General features: G+C 40.5%; 1 protein-coding gene across 4 annotated transcripts in view; it reads right to left on the minus strand.

Moving 5' to 3' along the window:
- The window catches only part of GLDC (glycine decarboxylase), a 90,508-nt gene that overhangs the window by 38,643 nt on the left and 25,071 nt on the right, over nt 1-26,794 (minus strand). For all 4 annotated transcript variants that reach the window (XM_023627336.2, XM_014735452.3, XM_070248469.1 and 1 more), the window contains 12 exons: nt 19,882-20,046; nt 17,334-17,411; nt 16,170-16,317; nt 15,635-15,831; nt 14,329-14,425; nt 9,017-9,122; nt 6,894-7,033; nt 6,227-6,307; nt 4,127-4,224; nt 3,514-3,598; nt 3,300-3,341; nt 2,154-2,296 (listed from right to left, as the gene is read on the minus strand). In XM_023627336.2, the coding sequence (XP_023483104.1) occupies nt 2,154-2,296; nt 3,300-3,341; nt 3,514-3,598; nt 4,127-4,224; nt 6,227-6,307; nt 6,894-7,033; nt 9,017-9,122; nt 14,329-14,425; nt 15,635-15,831; nt 16,170-16,317; nt 17,334-17,411; nt 19,882-20,046 (1,380 nt within the window). The remainder of the gene's footprint in view (nt 1-2,153; nt 2,297-3,299; nt 3,342-3,513; nt 3,599-4,126; nt 4,225-6,226; nt 6,308-6,893; nt 7,034-9,016; nt 9,123-14,328; nt 14,426-15,634; nt 15,832-16,169; nt 16,318-17,333; nt 17,412-19,881; nt 20,047-26,794) is intronic.

The following is a 26,794-nucleotide window of genomic DNA, read 5'->3' on the forward strand; positions in this document are numbered from 1 at the left end:
TGTCAATCCTAAGAATGAGAGCAGGACAGAGAAAAACACCAGCTATCCTGAGGAAAACAACAGAGAAACTTCTGAGACAGTGGTTCCCAACCTTGGCTGCAAGTTGGAATCAGCTGGGGAGCTGTAAAGACATACTCCTGCCTGGGTCCCTCCCTTCACTCCCATCTTTCCCCACTGAGGTTAGGAGTTCATCTGGGACTGTGATCTGGACATCGGGATTTTTATAAACTCACCACGTGAGTCTAATTTCCAGCCAGGGTTGGGACCCACTGCTTGAAGGGAAGGCAAGCCTCCTCATTCTTAGGTCAGCCTTCTGGGGACCCCGGCTGGGACCTCAATTTACTATAAGAGCTAATGACAGAATTAAAATAGTCTTGAAAAAGTACTCTCCAATATGACACAGAAGATGTGATCATATTCCATCACTAGAGGGCGAAGTTTCTTTATTTTCTACATTTAGCAAATGTCTTACTGCCTCAAGTTAAAAATTCACTAGGTTCCTCCCTTACTTAAAAAAAATAAAAGCTGAATGATGACGTTTTAATGAAGGTGCACTAAACCCTAACTTCCATGAATGTCAGTTTCTTCCTATTTGTCAGATGAGGTTTTGAGGGACTATTATTAAAAAGCTCTGTGTCCTTTCATTTGCCATATGCCCTATTCCTGAAAGGTCTGTATTGTATAGGGCATATTGTTTTTATAAAGTGCATGGTTTTGCTGGGTAACCTGTGTTGCCAAACAGCAGGTAGAGCTTGATTATATCTGATTAAGATCTGATTACTTTCTGTCTCAGAAAGTGAGACAATAAGTGAATCTGTTTTAAAATCATCTGATTTTTCATCTTTTTTTCCTTTTTTTTGCTGAGGAAGATTTGCCCTGAACTAACATCCATTGCCAATCTTCTTCTTTTTGTTTGTGAGCCACAGCCACAGCATGGCCACAGATAGACAAGTGGTGTAGGTCTGCACCCAGGAACTGAACCCAGGCTGCCAAAGTGGAGCATGCTGAATTTAACCACTAGGCCACTGGGTCTGAGCCTGACTTTTGTATCTTGAAATAGAAGCTGCACATTTCTAACAAGCTCCTAGGTGATGCCAATGCTGAGGCTGCTGGTGGAGAACCCACTTTGAGTGGTGTGAGGTAGAGAACCTCAGGGTAGATAGGTGAGTCCTCTTCTAAAGGTATCCTAAGATGTTAACTCATACACTTAAAACGTGTCTCCATCTGTCTGTCTACCTATCTATCCATCTATTCCCATGAAGACAGAGAGATGACAAATCCAGTGGATTCCAAATTGGCTGTGTATCAAAATCACTTAATTCCTTCTTAAAAATATTCCTTGTCTCAAGCCGTGGAGATTATGATCAGTAGGTCTGCACCGGGGCCCAGGAATTTGTATTTTTAACAAGTACCCAGGAGATGTCCCTAGAGCCCTCTGCTTTTGAAAATCACTGTTCTTCAAAGTTTTTACTTTATACACAAAGACCAAGGGGAAGTGGGGAAGGAACTTTCAAATAAACCAAGATCCAGGTTATCCCAGCCCTACTAGATTGAGACATTGCTGTTTGTTAGGAATTAACATGTGTGCTTGATTCTAATTCTTAAGCTACGTCATTGATAGGTATAGTAGTTACACCTGTCCAAAGCTGGTTAACTAAAGCTAAACCATACCAAAGTTGGTTTCTGAGGATGGCCCACAATGAACCACAACTCTCAAAATTCACACTGTGTGTTGTCCCCTTCCACATTCAATCTGGGCTGGCCCTACTTTAAAAGACAGAATGCTCTGGAAGTGATGCTGTCTGGGCCTTAAGAGGTTTGCAGTTTCCCCATCCTTTCATCTTGGAACACTCCACTTTGAACCCAGACGTCATGCTGGGAGGATGCTCAAGCAACTACATGGAGAGGTCCACAGGAAGAAGAAAAAAGGTCCTGGTCAACATCCTCACCGGAGCTCCCAGCCAACTGCCCATCACTAACTTGCCAGATATGTGAATGAAGCCGCTTTGAAGCTTCTAGTATCCACCCCAGTGGAGTGGAACTGTCCACTCAACTCACAGACTGATATGAAATAATAAATTCTCATTTTGAGCCTCTAAGTTTTGGGGTGCATGTTATGTAACTGACAAGTGAAACAACAGAATTCCTCTTACCTGTTAGGCTGAAAAGAGATTCGGTCATAGCCTGTGAGTTCACACAAATCCTTCTCAAGCTCTTGGAAAAGCTGCTGGTACCCTTGAGCTTGGTCCAGAGGCACAAAGGGGTGGATGTTTGCGAATTCTTCCCATGTGATAGGCTGAAGAGCAAGAGAGGAGAAAACATACGCATATGTACATATTGTAATAGTAATAATAAGAACTTTGATGATAATGATGATAGCAATAGCTAACACAAAAAATGCTGACTATGTGCCAGGCACTGTTCTAAGCATTTTAAATATATTCATTCATTTAAGTCTCATCACAATCTTATGAGGCAAATACTATTACTATCTTCATTTTACAAGTGGGTCACAGAGACCAGGAAAGGAACTTATACAAAAATATAAGCTTTTTCTATCTTTTCAGGAACAAAATGGCCTGAAAATAGATTTATATTCATGAAACCCAAAGAGGTGTTTCAGGTATGGTTTACTCAAACTCTTACAAAGCACACGTATTATTCTCTGTTTTCATTAAGAAGAAGAAGACACCAACATAAAGGAATGCGGAAATGAGGAAAATCTTCCTATTACAATATAAAATGATTTCCTTTGCCCAATGTGATTTGTCACATCAGAATAACCCTACAGAATAAAGGAACAAGATGCATTTGCTAAAATGGATCCTAGCCTAGTACGAATACTTACCAACGACAACAGCAGGTTACACAAATCTTCTGTTGACACAAGAAATAAATTAAACCTCAAATCTCTACGCTTCTGACACTGTGAATGGATTTCTAGAGAGAAGGCTTAAGGTTCTTAATTCTATCTGAGGATAACAACTACAAATTAATAAAAATTAAAGCTTTTAACATGGCAGGTTTTTAAAAAATAATAATAAAGGGGGTGGGTGGGGGAGGAAGACATAAATACTATACATTTAATTATTTTAATGTTTTTAAAAATAATTTTACTCATAAATTTAAATGGTCAAGTTGTGATAAAATTAGGGTTTCTCCCAAGATTGTGGAATAGCAAGGTAAAAGATTATTAAAGTAGTTCGTAAATCACAGTCCCAGTAGCTTTGTCTAGTTATCTGCTCACGTACAAGCCAGAACACTGCCCTACTAAGTTCCCTCTTAATAGACCTACTTACCGCGAGTTCAGATGAGCTGTTGAGCTTCATGGTGCAGGAGCCCTTTAAGAAGCACATCCAAAATGTATCACATTAGTGATTTCCCATGGTCCATCCATCAGCCCTCCGATCTCCCCGCATGGTCACCCCTTCATCCCTCTTACAGCATATCAGATGCAACCCAAAGAGGTGGGATCAGGGTGGGAATGGAAATGAGAATAAAGGCAACAATTACCAGTGGAATCATGCTATGAACAAGGGAAATGTCTTTGTTTTCCAATTTCTTCATATATCGGACAATATTTGTTTCTGAGTGATAGCTGTGAACACAAAACACATGCTTAGGCCCAATAAAATGAGATAAGTAAGAGTCCATATTCAGCTTCTGGGAAGATAGGACACACTGAGGTCTACCTTCAACATACAGATGAAACTGGGCCATGGGCAACATGACAACAATGCATCAGAGGGAAGGGCAGGGAACCCTCATGAATCTCAGAGGATGCCTGGGAAAAGAAGCCGCCCGTGAGCAGGAGAGGAAGGTGGGGAAGAAGAGGATGTTGAGTTCCTGGGTATGAACTTCAGCCTGGCAACTATGCATCCAAACTCCCTTTTCTTGACAAGCAGAATTAAGGGTGACAGTGCCAAGGGAGCAGAGCCACCAGGAAATAAAGTGTGCTTTGGTCAGGACTTGGGCCAGGACGGAGATCCTCACGACAATGATTTATAATTCAGCCACAGGTGAGCCACAATAACCCAGGCCGTATCACAGTCAGAGTCAGAAGCCGCTCTCTACTGCATCCTCAAGCCACAGTACACAACGCAGAAGTCCCACATGCCACACAAACCTGTTGAACACTTGATGTGTGAGAAACGAGCTGGTTCTCTTGAAGGCAGTCCCTGGAATACCTCTCCGTTCCTCCCCCATGCTTTCAGCAACCAGCTCCTGCACGGAGAGACCACCGAACCTAAGGAGCAGGAATTGTGCCTAGAACCACATGTGCACCTCCAGGCTTGCAGCCCGCATGGATTCTAACAGAGCGCTGGAAATCTCCTACTACCACCACCGCCACCCCAGGCGTCTGGCATGGTGTGGTGACAGGTGTCAGAAGTCATGAATCATGGCAATTCTCCAGAACACTGTTTTTAAGTTCTGTTGACCTTTGCCACAGGAAATCAGATAAAATGTACAATTGTTACTGGAAAAAAAAAAAGTTGACATCGCCTGCATGTTCCTTAAGTAACAAAGCAAGTTCCAGCAAATTATTTTACAGGGCTATCAAAAAAGTTACTATGATAGCAACCAAGTAAGGATTCTCACTTGACACTGTTCTTTTATCTTTAAGAACAGTAATAAAATACACCTGCCAAGACCATTCAACAGGGAAAAGGACAGTCTCTTCAATAAAGGGTGCTGAGAAAACTGGATATCCACATGCAAAAGAAGGAAGCTGGACCCTTACCTTACACCGTATACAAAAACTAGCTCAAAATGGATTACAGACCTAAATTTAAAGACTAAAACTATAAAACTCTTAGAAGAAAACATAGGAGCAAATCTGCATGATCTTGGATTTGGCAGTGGTTTCTTAAATAAGACACCAAAGGCATAAGCAACAAAAGAAAACAATAGATAAATTGGATTTCATTAAAATTAAAAATTTTTCTGCAACAAAGGACACTATCAAGAGTTAAGAGACAATACACAGAATGGGAGGAAATCATTGCAAATCATTTATCTGATAAGGGTTTATATCCAGAATATATAATTAAATAAATGGCTTGCTCCTCATTCTGCCCCAAGCTGATAGTATGGCCACCTCGAGCCCTCGGTGGGTGCTCCACAAATATTCCTTGAACACATGGAACAAATACCCATGATTAAATTTAGTGCAGTGTTCTAGAGGAGAAATGCTTACTCAGTCCTGTTCATTAATTAAAGTTTAAAAGAGAACAATGTGATACTTCTCTGATGATTTACATTGGTTATCTGAAACTGAAGTCCTCTCTCAAAGAGACATAGACAACCAGGATAGCATCATTCAAGACTCTGGAACCTTTCTAATTCTACAGTAAACGCTTCCTTTCACTGATTTATTCAACAAATATTTCCTGAGTGCCTACTATACACCAAGCTGTGTACAGTGTTGTGATTAACACCTTGCCCCAGATCTAGGTAGCTACTCATCCCTCTCCCTTTCATCCTCCTTCCATGGAATTGTAACCTTTCTCCTCGCATGTCCATGATATTTCATTGTTTTATAAACCGATTCAGCCACACTCAACTGCTTCTGGTTTTCATGTAATGTATCTCGTTCTAGCCTTTGAGGCTGCTTTTCCTAGTGTCTGGAACACCTCTGGTCCCATGGTCTTTCTCCTCAATTGTGCCATTTTAGTCTGGAAAACTCCCACTCATCTTTCACATCTCAGCTTAGGGCAATTTCTTCCAAGTCTTGGTGAGAAGCTCCACCTCTGTGTTCACAGAGCATCTTCAGACATCACTCACATAACCTGGATTGTAATCTTGTACCTGTTTGGAGCTTAGAAGTTGATCTCCATAAACCTATAAGCTCCACAAGAGCAGGAATCATGTCTAACTCACCACTCTCCTCGGGGCTTAGCAGAGTGCCTGGCATGTATTACATCTCCAATAAACATTTGTGAAATGAATGAGTATCGTAATTTTCCCAAAATGAACATAACCAAGATGTCAATGTCATGAATCTTCAAGTTAGGGACAGTTTCAATTAAACACCATTAACAATCCTTCCAACTAGCCTGGCGCGGGCCCACAGCAGTGACAGGGTTGGTCAGCTATAATTTTAACAGTAGGCTGCACAACGTCACACCTGGGCCCCCTCTCCCTCACTCTCAGGCCCAAAGGAGGCAAAGCCATCTTTGATACCACCTCAGTCATTATGAGGAAGGCATATCTTTATTTTACTTACTGCAGATGACTCACAGCCAAAGATCCACAATAAGTCGTCCAGATCTTTTTCATTGACTGTTTCATCAAGAGAAATACCAAGCTACAGAAATGAAAATGAAAGGGAAAACATCAGCTCTAAATGGCAAGATCAGTGGACAAAACCCAAGAAAGGTCACAGGAGAGAAGTTGCTGGACAAAAGTCCCAGTTATTCCAAAGCATCGGGGTACCATTATACCCAAGTTGGCCCCTAGGTGAAGGCAACTAGACCAGTCCTAGATTTCACAAAGTTTAGAATTTTGCAAGCCTCTTCTGGACTCTAATGGTCTGATGGCTGCAGGGCACTCCACTGGTCCTAGATATACTTACCCTTTTCTTCCCTTAATTTACTTTATTATATCACTTCTCATAGAGTCTTTACTTTCAATAGTCACATTGTGAAGACAAGAGTATTATGACCAAATATGTGCCTAAGAATCCCAAATATGAAAATACAAAGTCTTAAAGAAAACCGAGAATGAATTATCCTTTATTTGAAATGGTCACAATGTTCCAACTTGGAAATGAAGGTTGTTTACAAAGGATAGAATGTGCCCAAAGTTCCAACACTGATTTTTTTTTTAAATAAAGAGAAATCTTTTTAATGAGAAAAGTCATGAAAATTTGGAAGACTGTAAGTTTGACTTACGGTGCCATCCTCAAAGAGCCGAAAATTGATTTGCCGCTGAGCAGCCCTGCCCAAGACCTCCTTCACCGAGCAGCCACACTGAATCTTCAGAGTGTCAAAGAACAAGTCGTGCTGGAGTTGATGCCCTGCTCGCTTGAGACCTAGACGAGATAGGAGAGCCACCAGTCTCCAACACAGAAACCTGCAACTTGGCCGTTGACATTTCCCAGAGAAATAACAAGATAAATCCTACTATAGTCTGTTCCTGGTCCTACTCAGTATTTTAGTGGCTGCTTTAAAAAAAAAAATTAGGGGCCGGCTCCGTGGCTGAGTGGTTAAGTTCGCACGCTTCACTGCGGCAGCCCAGGGTTCGGATCCTGGGCGCGGACATGGCACCACTCATCAGGCCACATTGAGGCAGCGTCCCACATCCCACAACTAGAAGGACCTGCAACTAAGATATACAACTATGTACAGGGGGCATTTGGGGAGATAAAGCAGGAAAAAAAAAAAAAGATTGGCAACAGTTGTTAGCCCAGGTGCCAATCTTTAAAAAAATAAAATAAAAATAAAAAAAAAATTAAATGTTTATTACTATGCTATAAAAAATTGTGAAATACATATAAAAAGGGAAGAAAAATTACCATAATCACCATCCAGAAATCTGGTTGCATTTTGGTGTACATTCCTCAAGAAGTGGTGTGCGTGTGTGTGTGTGTGAGAGTGAACTATCACATATATATTTCTTTACCCTTTTTTAGAACTATTTTTTTATTAAGATATAATTGATGTATAACATTGTATTAGTTTAAGGTGTACAACATAATGATTTAATACATGTACACATTGCAAAATGATCACCACAATAAGTCGTTAACACTCATCACCACACAGTTATAATTTTCTTCTTGTGATAAGAACATTTAAGATCTTAGCAACTTTCAAAGACACAATACAGTATTATTAATTATTGTCGCCATTCTGTACATTAAATCCCCAGAACTTATTTGTTTTATAACTGGAAGTTTGTACCTTTTGACCACTTTCACCTATTTTGCTCATCTCCCCCAGTCCCCCTCTGCCAACCATCAATCTGCTATGAGTTTGGTTATTGTCATTTTCAAGAGTCTACATATAAGTGAGATCATATGATATTTGTCTTTTTCTGTCTGGCTTATTTCACTTAACATAATCCCTACAAGTTCCATCCATATTGTTGCAAATGGCAGGATTTCCTTTTTTGATGGCTGAATAAGATTGTTTTACATATATAACATATTTTCTTTATCCATTCATCCATTGACGTACACTTTATAACTTTAACATGTCATGAACACCTTTGCTTTTCTACAGATCAATACCCATATCGCTATTTTTAATGGCTATTTAATATTCAAATGTATGGATGTAGCACAACTTAACTAATCACTTATTATTGAACATTTAGGCTGTTTCCAAGATTGTGCTATTGTAAACAATGTCATACCAATCTAAGTATTCTTTTTGATCTTTGCCAATGTAATGGGAGACATACTATTTTACTGTTTCAATTTACATTTCTTTTTTTTTTTGAGGAAGATTAGCCCTGAGCTTACATTTGCTGCCAATCCTCCTCTTTTTGCTGAGGAAGACTGGCCCTGAGCTAACATCCGTGCCCATCTTCTTCTACTTTATATATGGGACATCTACCACAGCATGGCTTGCCAAGCGGTGCCATGTCCGCACCTGGGATCCAAACTGGGGAACCCCGGGCCACCAAAGAGGAACGTGCGCACTTAACCGCTGTGCCACTGGGCCGGCCCCTCAATTTACATTTCTATGATTAATAGTGAAGTTGAAATTTTATATGTTCATTGGCCATTTATTTGTATACTTATATTTCTTTTAAAATTACCCTTTGCCTGTTTTTCTCTCAGAGGGTTCATCCTTCTTGAGTATGAACTCAAGGAACGGGAGGAGTGAGTGAGAGCTCTATATACTGAAAATATTAACACAGTCTATCACAGACATTGAAAATATTCTCCCCATTTCTTATTTGATTTTTAATTTTGCACACAGTATTGGACATGCAGTGAGTTTTCAACTTTACTCAAGTTTATCAGTCTTGTTATGCCCCAAAGTTTTAAAACAGGTAACTGACTCACCTTCAGACAAAATCAAAGTGGCATTATGTACCCTCCTAGCAATATGCTCCAGCCCGTGGGAACCATGGTAGATGGCAAACATGGCAGCCATGTTTGCCAAGAGAGCCTAAAATGACAAGAACATTTCAAGAGTCATGTTCAACAACGTGATGGAAGACAATTAGTGGGAGGGAATATTACTTGACTTGGGATGCCAAAACTAAAAACAAGGACAATGCAAAATCATCAGATTTCCTGCATGCTCTACAATAGCTGGGGACCTGCTTGACGACCTGAGGGGAAAACAGCATCTAAGACTCCCTGGAGTCACTAAACCATTATAAAGGGGTCTCATCCACGCAACTTAATCATGTCACCCTTAAGGGGAAGATCAAGTTGTCATCAGATATCAACAAGCAATATTTAATGTTGGAAGACAGTGAAGCAATAAAGGCCTTAGGGGGAAAAAAAGTGAAATCCAAGAATTTTATACTCAACCAAACTGTTCTTCAAGGATAAAAGCAACAAGCAACTTTCAAACACACAAGATGTGAGGGGATTCAATTCTCCTGAGGCCTTAAATAAAGCACATGAAGCTGAATTTCAGCCAGATGAATGAAGAATCTGTAGCAAAAGATGATCAAAGATGAAAGTGCAGGACACAGGGAAATAAAACCATAATGAGGGGCCGGCATCGTGGCCGAGTGGTTAAGTTCAGGCGCTCTGCTTCGGCGGCCCAGGGTTTTGCCATTTCAGATCCTGGGCACGCACATGACACCACTCATCAGGCCACGCTGAGGCAGCGTCCCACATAGCACAACCAGAGGCACTCACAACTAGAATCTACAACTATGTACTGGGGGGCTTTGCGGAGAAGAATAAAAAAAGATTGGGAACAGTTGTTAGCTCAGGTGCCAATCCTTAAAAAAAAACCATAATGACTTGGCAGGAGATATATTAGAAAGGGAAAATCAGGACCCAATGGCTTATTCCCTGCTGACAGCAAGGTCACTTTCTCAGGTAAAGATATCTCTCTTGACCATTGGATTGAGGTTTCATAAAAATATTTATAGGAAGTGTGTGTTCTAGTGTGACAGGAAACAGAAAGAAATGGCACTGGAATCTTTCAGAGATAAGGGATACAGACAGTTCCAGGGCTGCTTCAGTGAGGAAGTCCTGCATAGAGAGAAAGGAAAGGACCCACTGTTATGGCACCTTGGGTCAGGAGGAGAGGATAAAAAGAGGTTGGCTAGGGTCATAAACCAAAATGAGTGACAACTTGGTGGAAAACGATGGAGGCCCACCGCCTATTTCTCTGTCTCTTGGTCCTATCCCTCACCTGCGTTTCACCTTAGATCCTGCCAATAAGCAGCCTTCTACCCAGGCAATTTCACCCGAGGTAAATGCGCGAAACTCAAGTCTCAGACTCCTCGCCTGCCCGGTCCACTCTGTTCTCCAACAGCCCCTCCCATCTCACTAGTCCAGCATCATGGGCTCTCTGAGGTTTCCCATCCCACTAAAATGACTTTTGTCCTAATGTATCAGGTCAGCATTTCAAGGTCCACCTTCATGGCCAATCACCCCAGGGCAGGGGAAGGGGTACCTCATGGAACAGACACTCAGCTCAACTGAGAAACACAGTGCTTTAAAGTTAGATGATGTTCAATATCAGATCTATTTTGTTATGTACACATTTTCTCTGATGGTCTGCTAGAAGGAATCTCTATGGGCCATTGCAAAACAAGAAACAGTTCTCAAAAGATACCAGAAAGTGAGGTCAGCAGTCAGTAAAAAAAAGAGGAGGAAAAGAAGACATGAGAAAACACATAAATAGACTTTGCTGGACCGAAAGTCCCAGAGAGAATGTAGACACTCTTGTGGACTCTGTAACAAATAGAAATAAAATACAGAAACACCACAACAGCTTACAGCTGTGAGAGGGCAAGTCTAAAGTAAACGATCCATGATACAGTGTTTCTAAACACTCATGGCTATGCTGCTGGGGTATAGAAACTCAGACCTGATGTTCACAAAATACTCTGGAAACCATCCATCAAAACAACCTTGTGGAGGTTGGCTCATGTCCCTTTTTAATCTAGAGATGGTTCTTTTCACAAGCAGGAAGTTATATCAAGTGACTGACCAACAAAATAGTGAGAAGTAGAAAATCTCTTTTAAAAATCTTGGAAAGGCATTAGAACATCAGAGGAAGTTCAGAGAAACAAAGACCGAGATAATGAAAATTCAAATTTACTTGATAATTTGGACAAACAACACAATCAGCATACTTAAAGAAAGTAATCAAAAGCTGAGATGAGTTGCTAACAGAGTAGATCTTGAAAGTTCTCATCACAAGAAAAAAAAATTTGTTAACTATTTGTGGTGATGGATGTTAACTAGACACTGTGGTGATCATTTCATAATATATACATATATTGAATCATTATGTTGTATACCTGAAACTAATATGTTATATGTCAATTATATATCAATTGTTTTAAAAGTACTAATGATGAAAAGATGCTCAAAATCATTAGTTATTAGGGAAATACGAATCAAAATCACAACGAGACACCATCTCACACCCACTGGGATGGCTGCAACTAAAGACAGGCAATAACAAGTATTGGGGAAAATGTGGAGAAATCAGAACCTTCATACACATTGGTGGTGGGAATACAAAATGGTGCAGCCACTTTGGAAAACAGTGTGGAAACTCCCCAAAAAGTTCAACATAGAGTAACCACACGACCCAGCAATTCTACTCCCAGGTACATACCCAAGAGACCTGAAAACACATGTCCCCACAAAAACTTGTACACGACTGTGCATAGCAGCCTTATTCAAAATACTCAAAAGTGGAAACAACGCAAATGTCCATCCATTGATGAATGGATAAACAAAAGGTGTTATATCCATACAATGGGATGTTATTCAGCTATAAAAAAGAATGAAGTACTGATATGCTACAATATGGATAAACATGGAAAATGTGTGCTAAGTTAAAGAAGCCAGGCACAGAAGGCCACATGTTGTATGATCTCATTTATAAGAAATATCCAGAATAGGCAAATACAGAGACAGAAAGTAGATTAGTGGTTGCCAGGGGCTGCAGGGAGGGAAGAGGAATGGAGAATGATTACTTATTGGGAATGGGTTTCATCTAGTGGTGATGAAAATGTTCTGAAATGAAATGCTGGTGATGACTGTGCAACTTTGTGAATATTCTAAAAACCATTGAACTGTATACCTGAAATGTGTAAATTTTAGGGTGAGTTATAGCTCAATAAAAGAGCTAATGAAATGTAAATTATACTTCAATACACCTGACTTTAGAAAAAGCTAATGAGGGGTTGGCCCGTGGCCAAGTGGTTAACTTCACGGGTTCTGCTTCAGGGCCCCAGGGTTTCGCCAGTTTGGATCCTGGGCATGGACCTAGCACCGCTCATCAGGCCATGCTGAGGCGGCATCCCACATAGTACAACTAGAAGGACCTGCAACTAGAATATACAACTATGTACTGGGGAGCTTTGGGGAGAAGAACAACAACAATAAAAAAATTGGCAACAGATGTTAGCTTAGGTGTCAATCTTAAAAAAAAAAAAATAGACTGGTGGCGCAGCGGTTAAGTTCGCACGTTCTGCTTCAGCGGCCCAGGGTTCACCAGTTCAGATCCCAGGTGTGGACATGGCACAGCTTGTCAAGTCATGCTGTGGTAGGCATCCCACATATAAAGTAGAGGAAGATGGGCACAGATGTTAGCTCAGGGCCAGTCTTCCTCAGCAAAAAGAGGAGGATTGGCAGCAGGTGTTAGCTCGGGGCTAATCTTCCTCAAAAAAAAAGAAAGAAAGAAAAAGCTAATGAAAAAAATCCTTGTTGTGGTAGAAGCTGAGGTATAATAGAACATAAATAACAGAACATGATGCAAATTCAGACATCTGTAGAAATGCCACAAATTTATAGAAATAAAAATTCAGTAACATAGTTTCAGGAAAAAAAAAATAGCTGTGGACCATCAATGATGCAAAACTAAAAGAAGTCCAGTGGGGACCCTATCGTGCTCAGGAGGAAAGGGTCAGACCTGAAAAGAACATGGAGCAGTTGCTGCAAGAAGCAGAAGACTGGGATCAATGACATAGAGTGGTCACGGAACAACTCAAAAGACATCAGTCATCCGACAAAAGAGAGTAATTTCATGCTGACGAAGAGAATGACACTGGAGTTATGAGCAACTGTTTTATGCAACTATGAAAAGGAACACATGAAATGAAATAGACAAGAGAGAGTTAGAAGATTTCCGAATGAGAAGAGGAAAATCAGAGAAGACACAGTATGCCCATCTCTGGGGCAAAGATCACTGCAATAATTGCTGAAAAAGATAGAGACCTTTTATCATCCAAGTTAAATGATGAAATACCAGCTAAATATGAACTGGAAGAAATAAAGAAGTAGGAACGTAAATTTTATTCATTGCAGATGGCACAAGTTCACCTGGAAAATTAATTCCAAACCTTGAAGCAGAAAACTGAGGCCTTTAATGCACTTACGATCAGAGAGACAACTTCTAGAACATCATGAGCAGAAAGGGCAGTACAGCAGCAGTCAGCTGCAGAGGAGGGCAAAATATGCAGGCAGAGAATTTAACAAATGGAGGGTAAATTAGGGAAAGTAAAGGTATCATGTAAATATCAATTTGCCGTCCAGCAGAGGAAAAGCCTGTGACAACTGGCTCCTCCTGTGATACGAGAAGAGCTCTTACTGAAAAGCAGCAGCCACCTTCCTGAGGCAAAAAGCAATACAAGAAAACCTGTTGAGGAAACTGCTCCAAAGACCGATGGCTATAGAGCTCTCAGGATGGGTAGGAGGCCAGGAAGCTCCGGCTCTTTGATCTCATCCATTTCAGGAACACCTATCATGAGTTCCCAGTAAGAGTACCCCATGACCACAACCAGCTGGCCAATCCAGACCATCCCTCCAGCACAGTCACCTCGAGCACCCTCAAGCTGCCTTCCTCACTCTATCCTGGAAGGCCTCCATGGCAGCCCTAAGAGAAAATGCCCCAACTGCCACCCATAATGGTCCTGCACTATGGCCAAGAATGCTAGAGACCCTGCACTGTGAAGTGCGTGCATACATAGAGCACCAGTGAAATACCTTATATTTTGGTTCTGAGAAGACCACAAGGCTTCTTCTCCCAATAAGATCTGCTATTCCTGGTGTGCACACTACTCATTAGGTGGTGAATGAATGAATGAACAACTGAGTGAATGAATGAGTAGCTCATTTCTATACACTGTAAGGTACTCAGTGGGCAGGGCAGGCATGTGATCTACCTGAGCTGTACAGATGTTGCTGGTAGCCTTGTCTCTACGGATGTGTTGTTCCCTGGTTTGAAGAGCAAGACGATACACTTCTTTCCCAGCGGCATCTCTGGGCCGAGAATAAAACATCCAGTTAGCTCAGATAATCATGGCACGAGGAGATGTCGCAAATGGACTTGCTTCTTTCCTTCCCAGCTTGAAGTGAATTCAGCAAACTTACTTTAATGCAAGGCCATAAAGAAAACAATTCGTAAACTGTCCTCTTCTTAACAGGACTACTAATATTTAGTTTGTACTTTGAGGATTTGCAGCACTGAGATATATACAACAAGACTGGGAACCTTGAAAGGAAATCTCCCAGAACTTTCCCAGACTAACATAATGATGGTGACTAAATTTTTCCCTTCCTAATGCAATTAAAAAGTTGGATAAACACAAAGATTTGGCGGTCTTATCCTTTATTTCATCCAGCTCTGGGGTCCATTTTTCAGAAAGCTAAAAAGATCAATGTAAAAATCAGCAGACAATAATTAATACATTAAACGTTTGGAATTGCAAAGCCCTCTGCCTCATCTCGTCTGGTGAAGAGACATCACTGAAAGCAGCTAATGTAAGAATACTTGAAGAAAAGGTTGTGTTTGCACTAAAAAGCAAAGCACCCCTTGTTGTCCTGTGGCAAATTGAAAGTATTTCAAAAATACGCACCATTCACTGATACAGATTATTTACTTATATTAATGGCCCAGTTTTTATGAAAGGTCAAAAAGATCATGCTAAACTTCCCCAGTAATAATCATGACATTCATCTAAATTCTTAATCTGAGGAGCTTCATCCATGAGAAGCACTCAGGAAAGTACATTTAGAAATTACTTGAATGGCCACGTGGCAGGAGCCTCCAGGAAATAATGTGGATCACACTTAATGTGTTCATGGTAATCTACCACTGCACTTGTCTCTACCTAACTGTCTGGCATGATAATACTTTTGAGAAAGAAACTGGTTAGATATAAAACACACCTAAAATATTCAGTCCCTCAGGCTTTCATCAGCCTAAATAAATTGACTTATATGGCTTCAATACAAATATGTTGTAAGTTACACACATACTTTTCCAAATACATACAAAGAGATACATTTGACAAGAGGTACTAGTTCATATCCCAAACAGATTCTCTCTTCTGAATCTATGCTGTACATTTCCTTAGCCAACCCAGCATAGCCCATTTAAATTGAGAGAAATCAATAACTTCTTGATCAGAAGAAGGAACAGGGAAAATGATAACCACCATAAAAGGGGAGAAACATGAGCTGCTTTACCTCGTTACCCCCACCATTCTTCCAGGCATCATCCTCACCAAGCTTTCTCTGACAGCAAAAAAGGCTGCATGTGGTCCCCCGTAGCCCAGCGGCACCCCAAATCTCTGTGAGCTGCCCAGAGCAATGTCTACCCCAAATTCTCCAGGAGGCCTCAAGATACACAGAGCTAAGAGATCAGTAGCACAGCAGGCCAGGCTCTAGAAAGGAAACAAGAGAGAAAGTGGACAATGTTGTCACCTTCCCCTGAGAGCAGTGAGAGAGCAGCAAATTCTCTCCATTACAGGTAGACTGGCAGAATTGGTTCATATCCTGTGAACTTCATTTACTCATTGATTCATTCAAAAACGTTTACTGAGTGCCTACTATGTGCCAGCAATCAGTGAACAAAACAAGCTTGAAGGAAGGAGGTAGGAAGGAGACAGTTTTAGCAGTACAGGTGATAATGGTACGGAAATTAAGATACACCAAAAATAATAATAATAATTCAAAATTGGAACACACCTCCATGGACCCCTACAAGGGGAAGTTTGCCTACCCCGGTCTGATGGGCTCTCTCCACAAGTTCTGTAAAGTCTTCCACCTTTCCCTCAGTGTCTGGGTACTGGAACAGCACTCCACTGACATCTTTTCCACTGAAGTCCATTTCTTGGGGTAACTTCAGCTCGATGAGAACTCCAGTATATCTGCAAAGACAGAAGACAAAGAACAATCATGTTTTTGGTTTACCAGGGAAAATCAAATTACTTTAAGTTTCTTCCAGTGATACAACATTCATATTCTGTGTCTTTCCTCAATGCCCCCACCCCATCCCAACACACACACACACGCATCCCCCATCCCAAACCCAGACCTTCAGTGGTAACAGAGCTTCACCCAAACTCAAGTGCCTGCAACAGCTTACCTGCTGTTTCTCTCTTCCACCCTTACCACTCCCCTTGCCCCTTCCTGTCAGAACCTGCTCCCGAGAGAGGCCTGGGAATGTCGCTTCCTAGGGCTACAGAACCAATTACCTGTAACAACAGAGCTGTCACCACCTTCACCTTGGATCAACCTTAGGTGAATGGAAAACCATCATTAAGACAAAGAAGAAGACCTTCCTTCGGTTCTTACAACCATCTAATTCCAATCATATGTCAGCAAGCCCCTTCTGAAGGGATGGTGGTATCGGGTTACGGGAAGATTGCCCAGCTTTTACAAGGAGAAAGCAAATAAACACACCCACAGGTAGGAGTTGTGCTGGGTTTGTTTTGTCTGGTGACAGCACGAAACAAACACAATATGCTTCATCTACATCACACTCCCAGGTATTGTGCTGATTCCCGATGAACTACGTTTGCAGGAATACACACAAAATCATAACAGTAATGTCAGAGTTCCATTTTTTCCTCTGCTTTTCAAACTTTCTGAAACACCGTTGAAGTTATTTTAATATTTAAAATTTTCCTTATACAAAAAGAAAACAAAACAACACGGTAGCTTAATATAAAGCAAAGGCAATTAAAGCCACTGTGATTTTCTCCTCAATTCTGACACATTTTACTCACCAATGAGATCCTGGGAAGAAAGTGGGAGGGAAAGTAAAACTCAACAACCCCCATTTAAACCAGGTTCACCCCCCAATCAGTGCAAGTAAGAGGGAGAAACAGCAGAGATGAGCATGATTTTATCCCTGCGTCAAAATATCAATAAAATTAATTACTTGGCTCGAGTCTGGACGACAGCTATTGTCTGCGGGTGGCAACGGGGGTCAACAAAAAATTTCCTCCTCTTGTTGTGTCTGTTGAAAAGGAAAATCACATTCCAACATGAACATTAAAGAAATCAGAGTATCTTCTAAGAATGCAAAGCAAAGGTGGTACTTAGGGAAAGTCTGAGCATAGTATAAAAAATACTGGGTCATTAATGACTAATAATGATATTTACTGTTTAGAATTCCACTGAAATCCACTTCCCATTCTGACCCCATTTAGCAAAATCAATCTTAAACTGGTTTAAATTTTTATAAATAAACTATGAGGAAAAAGAAAGAAAAGCAAAAGGTAGTGATGAGGTACAAGTAGAAATAAAAAACTTCTGAGAATTTTATTGCCAAAGGAGCACTTAGAGATTATCTAAACCAAATGTCCATGACACGCGCAGGGCCACATGGCTATTGCAGAAGTAGAGTTGGGTCTAGGACCCAAATCTTGGGAGTTCTCTAACGGTCAGTGGTTTCAGGAAACAAAACTGGTGGGGATGCACAACAGTTCACACAGCAAGAGCACATCTGGATAAAAAGAAAAGGGTGGGGATACATGTATATTGTCTTATGCATTTAATCATTTCCCAGAAAGATACACAAGAACCAGCTGAGAGCAGCTTTCTCAATGGAATGGGAGTGAGAAACAGCAGGTTTTAATTTTCATTATATCCTTCTCTACTGTTTGAGTATTTTTTCTACCAAGAACAGGTATTATTTTCCTAATAATCATAAATTTAATAGAGGAATAAGTAGAGTTGAGAAGATACAAAAGCGATTAATTATCCAGTGCACAACTCTCTTCACAGTTTGAATCTAAATACATCTGAAAAAAAGAGCTATTTAAGCCTGAATGACCTCAGAAGGAAACAAAAACACAGCAGATTTTTAAGAATGTTTTGCTAAAGATCAAAAGCACAAGGCTGCTTCTCAAGGGTAAAATTAAATGCAGGTCCAAAGGTATGAGAATTAAGAGAGAGGAAGCAAATTGAGCATTTGCAGAGTTTGAGTAGCCTATTAACACTAATCAGTTCAGGACAGAACCCCTGAACCCTTAACTAGAAAAGACAAGGACTCAGCTTCTGCAAGTGTGAGATGAAAGCTCTTCCTTAGAAAAACAGGCAGGAGGGGAGATGGGAGAGCATGGAGAAGGTGGATGAGGAAGAGATAAGAATAAAATGAGTGAAAAGTTGAGAAGAATAACCAGAGGGGTGGATGGACAGCATTCCTTTCTGGCTGTCTGTTGATGACAGGAGGAAGGGACTGAGCCCACCCTCCATGGAGGAAGCAGCAGGGTCGGTGGCTGGAACTAAGAGGGCTCCATACCTGCTGAGTGAGTTTGGGGTTCACCACCTCTCAGGTCTGTGGAGACCAAGAAAGAGACTTACATGGGCATTTGGGGCAAAACACAAAACCTCAGAGAGATACACGGTGAATGCAGGCAGATTTCCCAACCAGAGGGCCATCTATGCAAGAATTCTACCAGGAAAGTAAGCTCAAATGCGCTCCCAAGGCAGAGAATGAAGGAAGTGAGGACCTGGAGAGCAATTGTTAACTATACACCAGGACCCAGCAATTCTACTTCCAGAAAAGCATCCTCAGGAAATGACCAGAACTTTTGACAAAGATTTACTCTAAAGGTGCATAAAAAATATCATTAATAACAGTAAAAGATGGGAACAAATGGAATGTGTAACAATAGAGGTTACAGAAATTATGGTACTTCCATGTAAGTTGAGTATGTAGCCAATCAAAGCCATCTTCTAGAAAGGTGACTAAAGAAATGGGGAAATGTTCACAACACATTGTTAAATAGAAAAAGAAAACAAGCTCTAAAATAGTAAATACAACCTAACAATATTCTTCATAAAAGAGGGTAATACTTATTTACATATTACATTACAGATTGTCAGTTCCTACCCAATACCCATTCCCCCTTCACCCACAGTGACAGACCCCAATATGTAGGGTGCAGCAATGCACCCATCTAAAAAAGTTACATTTCCCCAGGTCATTTGTAGAAAGGGGTGGTCAATGAAGCATAAGTGAAAAGTGTTGAGTAGGGGCTCCAAAAAACTCTTTAAAGAGGGCTTATTTAGCTAGAAGTACCCTTTACCCTGCCCCTTTTCTTCCTCCTGAATGCAGATTTCATGGCAAGACCTTCGGCAGTCATCTTGTGACCGTGAGGATGAAAGCCTCACACTAAAGATGGCAGAGAGAGGAGCATCAGTCCTTGATACCCTCCCAGAGTTGCTGAAACATCCCTGAACTTAACATTATGAGCTTTAAAAAGCCACTATTACAGATCTTTCTGTTTTCTTGACTAACTGGTATGATGATACTGATACAGGGTATCTCACACATACAGATGTCCTTGTGCGTGTGTGTGTGTGAGAAAGAGGGAGATAAGTCACTGGGCGCTGACCAGAACAGTGGAGCCCGACCTGCACAGCAGGAGAGACTGGAAAATGTCCCTCACCCTGAGGGAATCTCATGCTGGGCCTCTCACCTGTGGCACAGCTGCATCGCCTCTGCAGCCGCGGTCGCCTCATCCAGCAGGGATGCGTTGGCCGTGTCCAGGCCTGTGATGTCACACACCATAGTCTGGTAGTTGAGTAAACTCTCCAGTCTCCCCTGAGACACCTCTGGCTGGTATGGAGTATACTGGGTGATCCTGTGAGGGACACAAAAGGCCGTGTCTAAACTGTGACTCCACTGTTCAGAAAAGTTCGCAAAATGTCTTCATTTTAGAATTCAGTACCTGAAAATTGTTTGCCTCTCTTAAGGATTATGTAATACATCAGTAAGCATCCCTTTTGGCCTTTGTAAGGAAGCTCAGAATTAAATCATAGCAACAATATTATCCTTTATTTGGGGATAATCAATACTTCGTTTTCTTTCTTTTTTTTTTTAAAGATTTTATTTTTCCTTTTTCTCCCCAAAACCTCCTGGTACATAGTTGTGTATTTTTAGTTGTGGGTGCCTCTAGTTGTGGCATGTGGGACGCCGCCTCAGCATGGCCTGACGAGAGGTGCCATGTCTGCGCCCAGGATCCGAACCGGCGAAACCCCAGGCCACCAAAGCTGATCACTCAAACTTAACCACTCGGCCATGGGGCTGGCCCCAGTACTTCATTTTCTATCCCTCTAGTTATTTTTTAACCTTACATTTCTATTTTGATGATCTCATTGTATGTATGTGTTTTATTGTAAGCTGGCTCTTGAAATCCAGTCAAGCCTACCTATGGCATTATAAACAGAAATTTCACTTCATGTTATCTTTCTTCTAGCTAAAAGCTCACCTCAATCACGGTTCACAATAGGAAAGCATCCAAGAAACTAATGTCTAATACTCAAAACTTCTGGTTTGTGGGGGGAGGACCTTTGTTTTTGACTAACCAGGAGACGTTCCATGTGTTCCTAAGAAATTAACAGAGGTCTATTTAAGAATTCTAGCTATCCAATTATTAAGAGCGTATGGAAGTTAACTCCATAGCTCTCAAAACTCAAGGATACAAATGGTTGGAAGGCAGTGTGGACATAAATTCTAATATCATGTCCTCTAATTATCAGCCAAAAATGCATCGTCAGGTATGTGAGTTCACCCACTTAGTGCCTTCATGCTTTTTTTTTTATCCCTTCCTTCATTCACTCATTCTACAAATATTTACTGCATGCCTACCAAGTACCAAGAACTATGATAGGTTCTGGTGATACATGATAAGCAAGACTGATAACTCCTGATCTCAAGGAGGATATACTGTAATTGGGAACAAGAGACAATAAATAAATGAAATCACTCCAGAGGAATAAATATTTTAAAGAAAATAAAACAAGGTGAAAGGATAGAGGGTGACCGAGGACTTGTGACAGAGCTGCTGTCTTTTCCCCAAGAATCTGTTCACTCTGACTACCACCACAGTGGGTCAGATTGGGGTCCATGCTCCCCACGTGACTGACATTGTTTCGTATCTCTACTGTTTTCATTCTTCCAAGCCAAAAGAGCATTAGGAAAAAATTTTAGGTTTTTTGTTTTGTTTTGTTTTCATTTTGTCAAGCCCTTTCCTTTCTCTCCTTGTTCTGGTAATCAAGTTCAGGATATTTCCATCTATCTTTTTGTTTGTTTGTTTGTTTGTTTGTTGAAGACTTTGAAACCAATGTCTTCTTACCTGTGAGGCGGCGTGGGGTAGGGGAACTTGACTTTTGAAGCAGTACAATGTCAAGGCTTTGAAATAATTCTCCTGAAACTTTATTGGTATATAAGTGTGTATGTGTGTGTGTGTATGTATACAGCAGAGTAAATTTTTGCTTCAATTAACTCCTTGAACAGCCTAGCTTAGCAACTGTAAATCAGTTTGCCAAATTCTAAGTGGGTGGTGAACTGGAATGAATGAGGCACACAATACATGATGTAGATAAAATAGAAGGGAGTCTGAGCAGAAATGGGGTCACACAAAGGGCAGAGACAAGGGGTGATTGTGATCTCAACTCAGATAAGACCTTCACACACAACATAGCCTGCCACCACGAAGACATATGCTTCAACTGCCTGGCTAACATGAAATTTTCATTTTACTCAGAATCACTATTTGACATATAGACAGACCACAAACTTGCACACATACACACACACACAAACACATGCACATATCAGCTAACCCATCTAATAAATGGGAAAGATTCAGTATATCCATAAAGATAGACACAGAATATATAATGGGAAGAGAGAGCGATGCTCCAAGGAATTCATCACAGTACCGAATATAATATTGAAAAATGGGCAACAAACTAAGTGTCCACTAAAAGGAAAATGATTAGGGGCCTGCCCTGTGGCCAAGTGGTTAAGTTCACTCGCTCCGCTTCGGTGGGCCAGGGTTTCACCTGTTCAGATCCTGGGCGCGGACATGGCACCACTCATCAAGCCATGCTGAGGCGGCATCCCACATAGCAGAGCCAGAACAACCTACAACTAGCATATACAACTACGTACTAGGGAGCTTTGGGGAGAAGAAGAAACAAATAAAATAAAAATAAAAATAAAAAACAGAAAAGAGAGGAGATTGGCAACAGATCTTAGCAGAGGTGTCAACCTTAAAAAAAAAAAGGGAAAATGATTAAATAAATTAGACAATCTGCATATAATACTATGCATTCATTATGAAAATGACGCGTAAAAGAATACTTCCTGACATGGAAGATGTTCACAATATATTAATTTAAAAAGTAAAATCTCATTTTTGTAAATTTGTAAAAACACATGAACCAAATGTAAACAGTGGTTTTTCTCTAAGTGGTGAGATTAACAGTAATTGTTGCTTTCTTTTTATTGTATGTTCTAAATGTTAAAGATCAGCTACCATTTATTAACCACCTTCTACATGTCAAGAACACATTTACAAGCTTTTTTCTAATTATGTTATACACGTTCATGGAAAAAGCTAGAAAACTCAGGCAACTATTGAGAAAATAAAATCAGCCATAATCCCCAAAACTCCAAGAAAACAATAGTTAACATTTACATGCATTTCTTTTCAGCCTTTTTCCTTTTTCTCTTTTGTGACGGGCACACTCAAGCGTGCTGCCCATTTTTTTGTTGTGTTGTCTGCCTCTTTTCTTGTTGACTTGTGACTTTCTTTACACATTCTTGTCTCTTTTTTCCTCCAGTTTTATTAAGGTATAATTGACAAGTAATATTTTATATATTTAAAGTTGTACAATGTGATGATTTAATAGACATATTTTGTGAAGTGATTATCACAAGTTAATTTCAGTCTGTTTTCTAAATCATAATCATATTTAATATTTAAAATAAGATTACACTCTATGTAAAATTTTGTATCTCGATTTTTCTCCATTAACTTTAAATATTATTCAACAATATATTTTAAGTGTTGTGTGGTATTAAATCATTTTATTTATCATAATTTATTTAATAAGTCCCTTCAAGTTGAACATTACTTTTGGTTTTAAATATCAGAAATAGCATAACTGTGAACAGACTTGTCTCTGTCTTATTTCCTTAGGATAAATTTCTAGAGGCGGAATTTCAAACGGTAAGGTACATGATAATTAATTTTAAGGCTCCCTTAACTATATAGTGATTCACAGGTTCCCTGCTTCTTCACCAATACTAAATATTAAGAAGCCCTGGGTTTCTACTTTAATTCTTGAACTACCCGTGAACTCGGACAAGTAAGTAAACCTTTCTCTGCCAATTTCTCTTAGCGATCAACGGAGATAACATCATCTATATCAGATATTTCCTTAACACTAAAATCATATGAATATACACAAAGCATTTTGGAAATGGTAATGTCCTGCCCAAATATTAGCTGTTTTGAAAAGTTGTTTTTTCCCTCTGTTTTGGTCTTTAAAAAGTTTCTAAAAGTAAACACTCACAGACTTCTTGCAAAGGATTTACTCATAGTTCTATTCAGACATCATCAGATATTTCTACTTGGAAACTATTTTTTTCTGGAAATTTATCATGTCCCATGTCAGCGTCACATCCCCTCTTCTTCCTCCAACTAGGAAGGAAGACATACTGGTTTCTCTTCCTGAATACTCTGATTCCTTCAAAGGTACCTCTATTCTGCCAATTCTTAAGGTAGAAACTTCAGAATTATTTTTAGCCCCAAATAATGACCAATTCCCATTGATCTTCCTCCCGATGTCTTATTTCCACCTTTTCTTCTTTGTTGCCTTACTAGCCTAGCATAGGCTATATATATAATAGAAAATTGGATAATTTATTATATATTATATGGGTATGTATTACATCCATTGTGGTGCAAATGTACGTATTTGACTTCCCTGCTGAAACAGGGAGGACTCCCCACTACCTTCAGGAAAAAGCCTCAACCTTCCCAAGCACAGTCCTTCATACCTGAGATGGTGCTGTTCCTTCAATCACAGACTTTGGGATTTAATATTCCCCCTCCTTTGTGTAGCCTTTCTCTCCTTGCTCACCCCTTTTCTAAATCCAAGCTTAGGCTGATGCTAATTAGCACTGTTAAGGTAGAAAGCTTTAAAATTGTTTTCTGGCAAAGATGAAAAAGATATGAGCCCACTTATTCTATATTGCAAACTTCTTTTATAGTCTACAGAGGTTTACACCGCTAAAATAAAACAGGCACTAATGCTCTTCACAATCATCTATTGAACGACTATCTTAGATCGGTGAGACTCAAGCCTGAAGATACTAAATAAACCCTCATTTTAGGAGAAAAAGTTAGCACAGGGCCCACATCCTGCATACAAAGGTTTAGTTGCCTCAATTAGGCAAAACATAGTGAGTAAGAAAACATGCCTGTGATCTACAATTTCTATGTTCCGACTGACTGTTTAGCTCAATTGGTTTCTGTTTCTAGATGTATTTTAATATTAAAAAGCAAAAAGTGTCTGCATATCCAAGAAAGTATTTTGTCTTGCTCAAATTGGATGCTTGATATATTCAACATGGCATTAACATTTATTCCAAAATAGCCAGTATTTGCTATGACTTTGGCTGTGACTCTTTTGGAATTGAGAAAGAGGGAGGCAGCAGGGGCTTTTGCAGTAGGACAAACATTCATGAGATTCCCTCATTTTAATCCCAATGCCAAGGTTACACAAAACAGAAATTGCCACAAAGAAAATGTAAAATGTTTTATATTAGTTACTGATGTTATCAGCAGTCAAAAATTTAGAACAGTAGCCACCATAAATAAATTCTGGATGTCACGTAAATTTTCTTGTAAGAGTCCAAATGTTTGTATTCTTTCGAGGCTATGTTGCCCATTTACTTTCAGCTCACGTCACCGGAATTTGTTGGTTCTGTTGCTATGGAAACCATTCAGAAGGGTGATGATGTGAAGTCTACCCACCCTCGGGCGCGCAGCCCTCCCTGTCAGCACTGGCGAGGTACAGTATTACCCTCTGGTTCAGATCAGCTTTCGGAGAACAGAAAGGAACAATATGTAAAATGCACCCAAAAACTGGGAGTGAAAAGCAAAAACAATATTGTCTCCCTCTCAAAATGCTGCAGGTCCTAAAGTAAATTAGCAGATCTGCTCACAGCCAGGAAGCAATATGGTGAATATTCTGTATGGACACCAAGAGTGAAGGCTGCTGGCCAGCATTCAGACAGAAGGAATGCTGCAACCCATTCATGTACTTTTGAGGCTTATTTTGTAAGGGGTAAGAGAGACAGGCATTTGCTTTTGAAATCAAACTTGGGGTTTATCATTCAAACTCTTACCAAGACCATAGTGGAAAAGAAGCCCTCAGCAAAGTAAATACGTTCACATACACACCAAACGCAGAAAAGCTAGTTCTTGGATGATTCTTTCCTGTTTTCATATTAATGAAGAAATGAGCATATTGAAACTAAAAGCTCTGGACAGGGATGGCAAGGTAGGAGTGATTATGCCACCAGGCTTTGTTTTAGAGGTGACCAGATGTTTTAAAGGTAGAATAAGGGAGCACGGAGTGGGGGATGTGGGGCTCAGTAGAGTCATGGAAATGAAAAGCTACAAAAACCAGGAAAGAGTATGAAACCCATCTGGATTTACTAACTGGTGCTCATAGAAATTAGGCCCCTGCCCGCCCAACAGAGGCTGGGAGACAGGGGCCCTATCTTCAAATGTTGTCTGGAACAAAACAGCACATATTTTTGACAGTTTTTTTGATAGCTGCCTGAGAGTTTTCTCAGACAGGCACTGTGAACATTTCTGTATTTAAGGTTAAAAAAACCAAAACGGAGTGATGTCAGCATTATAGCAGAGTGAGCTCTGCCTTTAGACCCTCCCCACTAACATACAATGAAAAGGACATACATAAACCAACAGATAACATTCATCAACACAAAAGACATGCCAGGAGGAAGTGGAAGGAGGTTAGGGGAGCTCCTCTCCCTCCCCGCAGCAACAGAAGCAGGACTGTGGGTAGCTCTGAGAAAAGAGGGGGGAAGGGGTGGCTTTCCACAGGAATGCCTTCTCTCTCCAAGTTCACTCACAGCCTGCAGGAGAGCTCCACACAGAGGAGGCTAAGCTGTTGCAGGGGTGTCTTCAAGAAGGCAGCACCCCAGGAAAGCAGATATCAAGGAACAGAGCAATAAAGCACCCAGGATTGCACACACAAAAGAAAGTGCCTCTCCCCCCACCAGATGATCCAGCTCCGTCACTCAGCCAGAGCACCAACACATACATTAGAAAAGCAGCGTATGTGAGTGAGTAAGGGAGCCGAAAATCACAGACGGGCCCTATCAGCATAGATTCCAAAGGACAGGCACACATGCCAGGGATTGCGGCAGGATCAGAATACACAGCTCCTGACACCCTCCCAGTGTTAGCAGGTCGAATCAGCAAGCAGATACTATCACTATGCGAAGGCACAAATCCACAACATCAAACAGCATGAAGAAATATGGTAATACTCCAGACC

Source organism: Equus caballus, chromosome 23, assembly GCF_041296265.1.
Source record: "Equus caballus isolate H_3958 breed thoroughbred chromosome 23, TB-T2T, whole genome shotgun sequence".
Taxonomy (NCBI): Eukaryota; Metazoa; Chordata; class Mammalia; order Perissodactyla; family Equidae; genus Equus; species Equus caballus.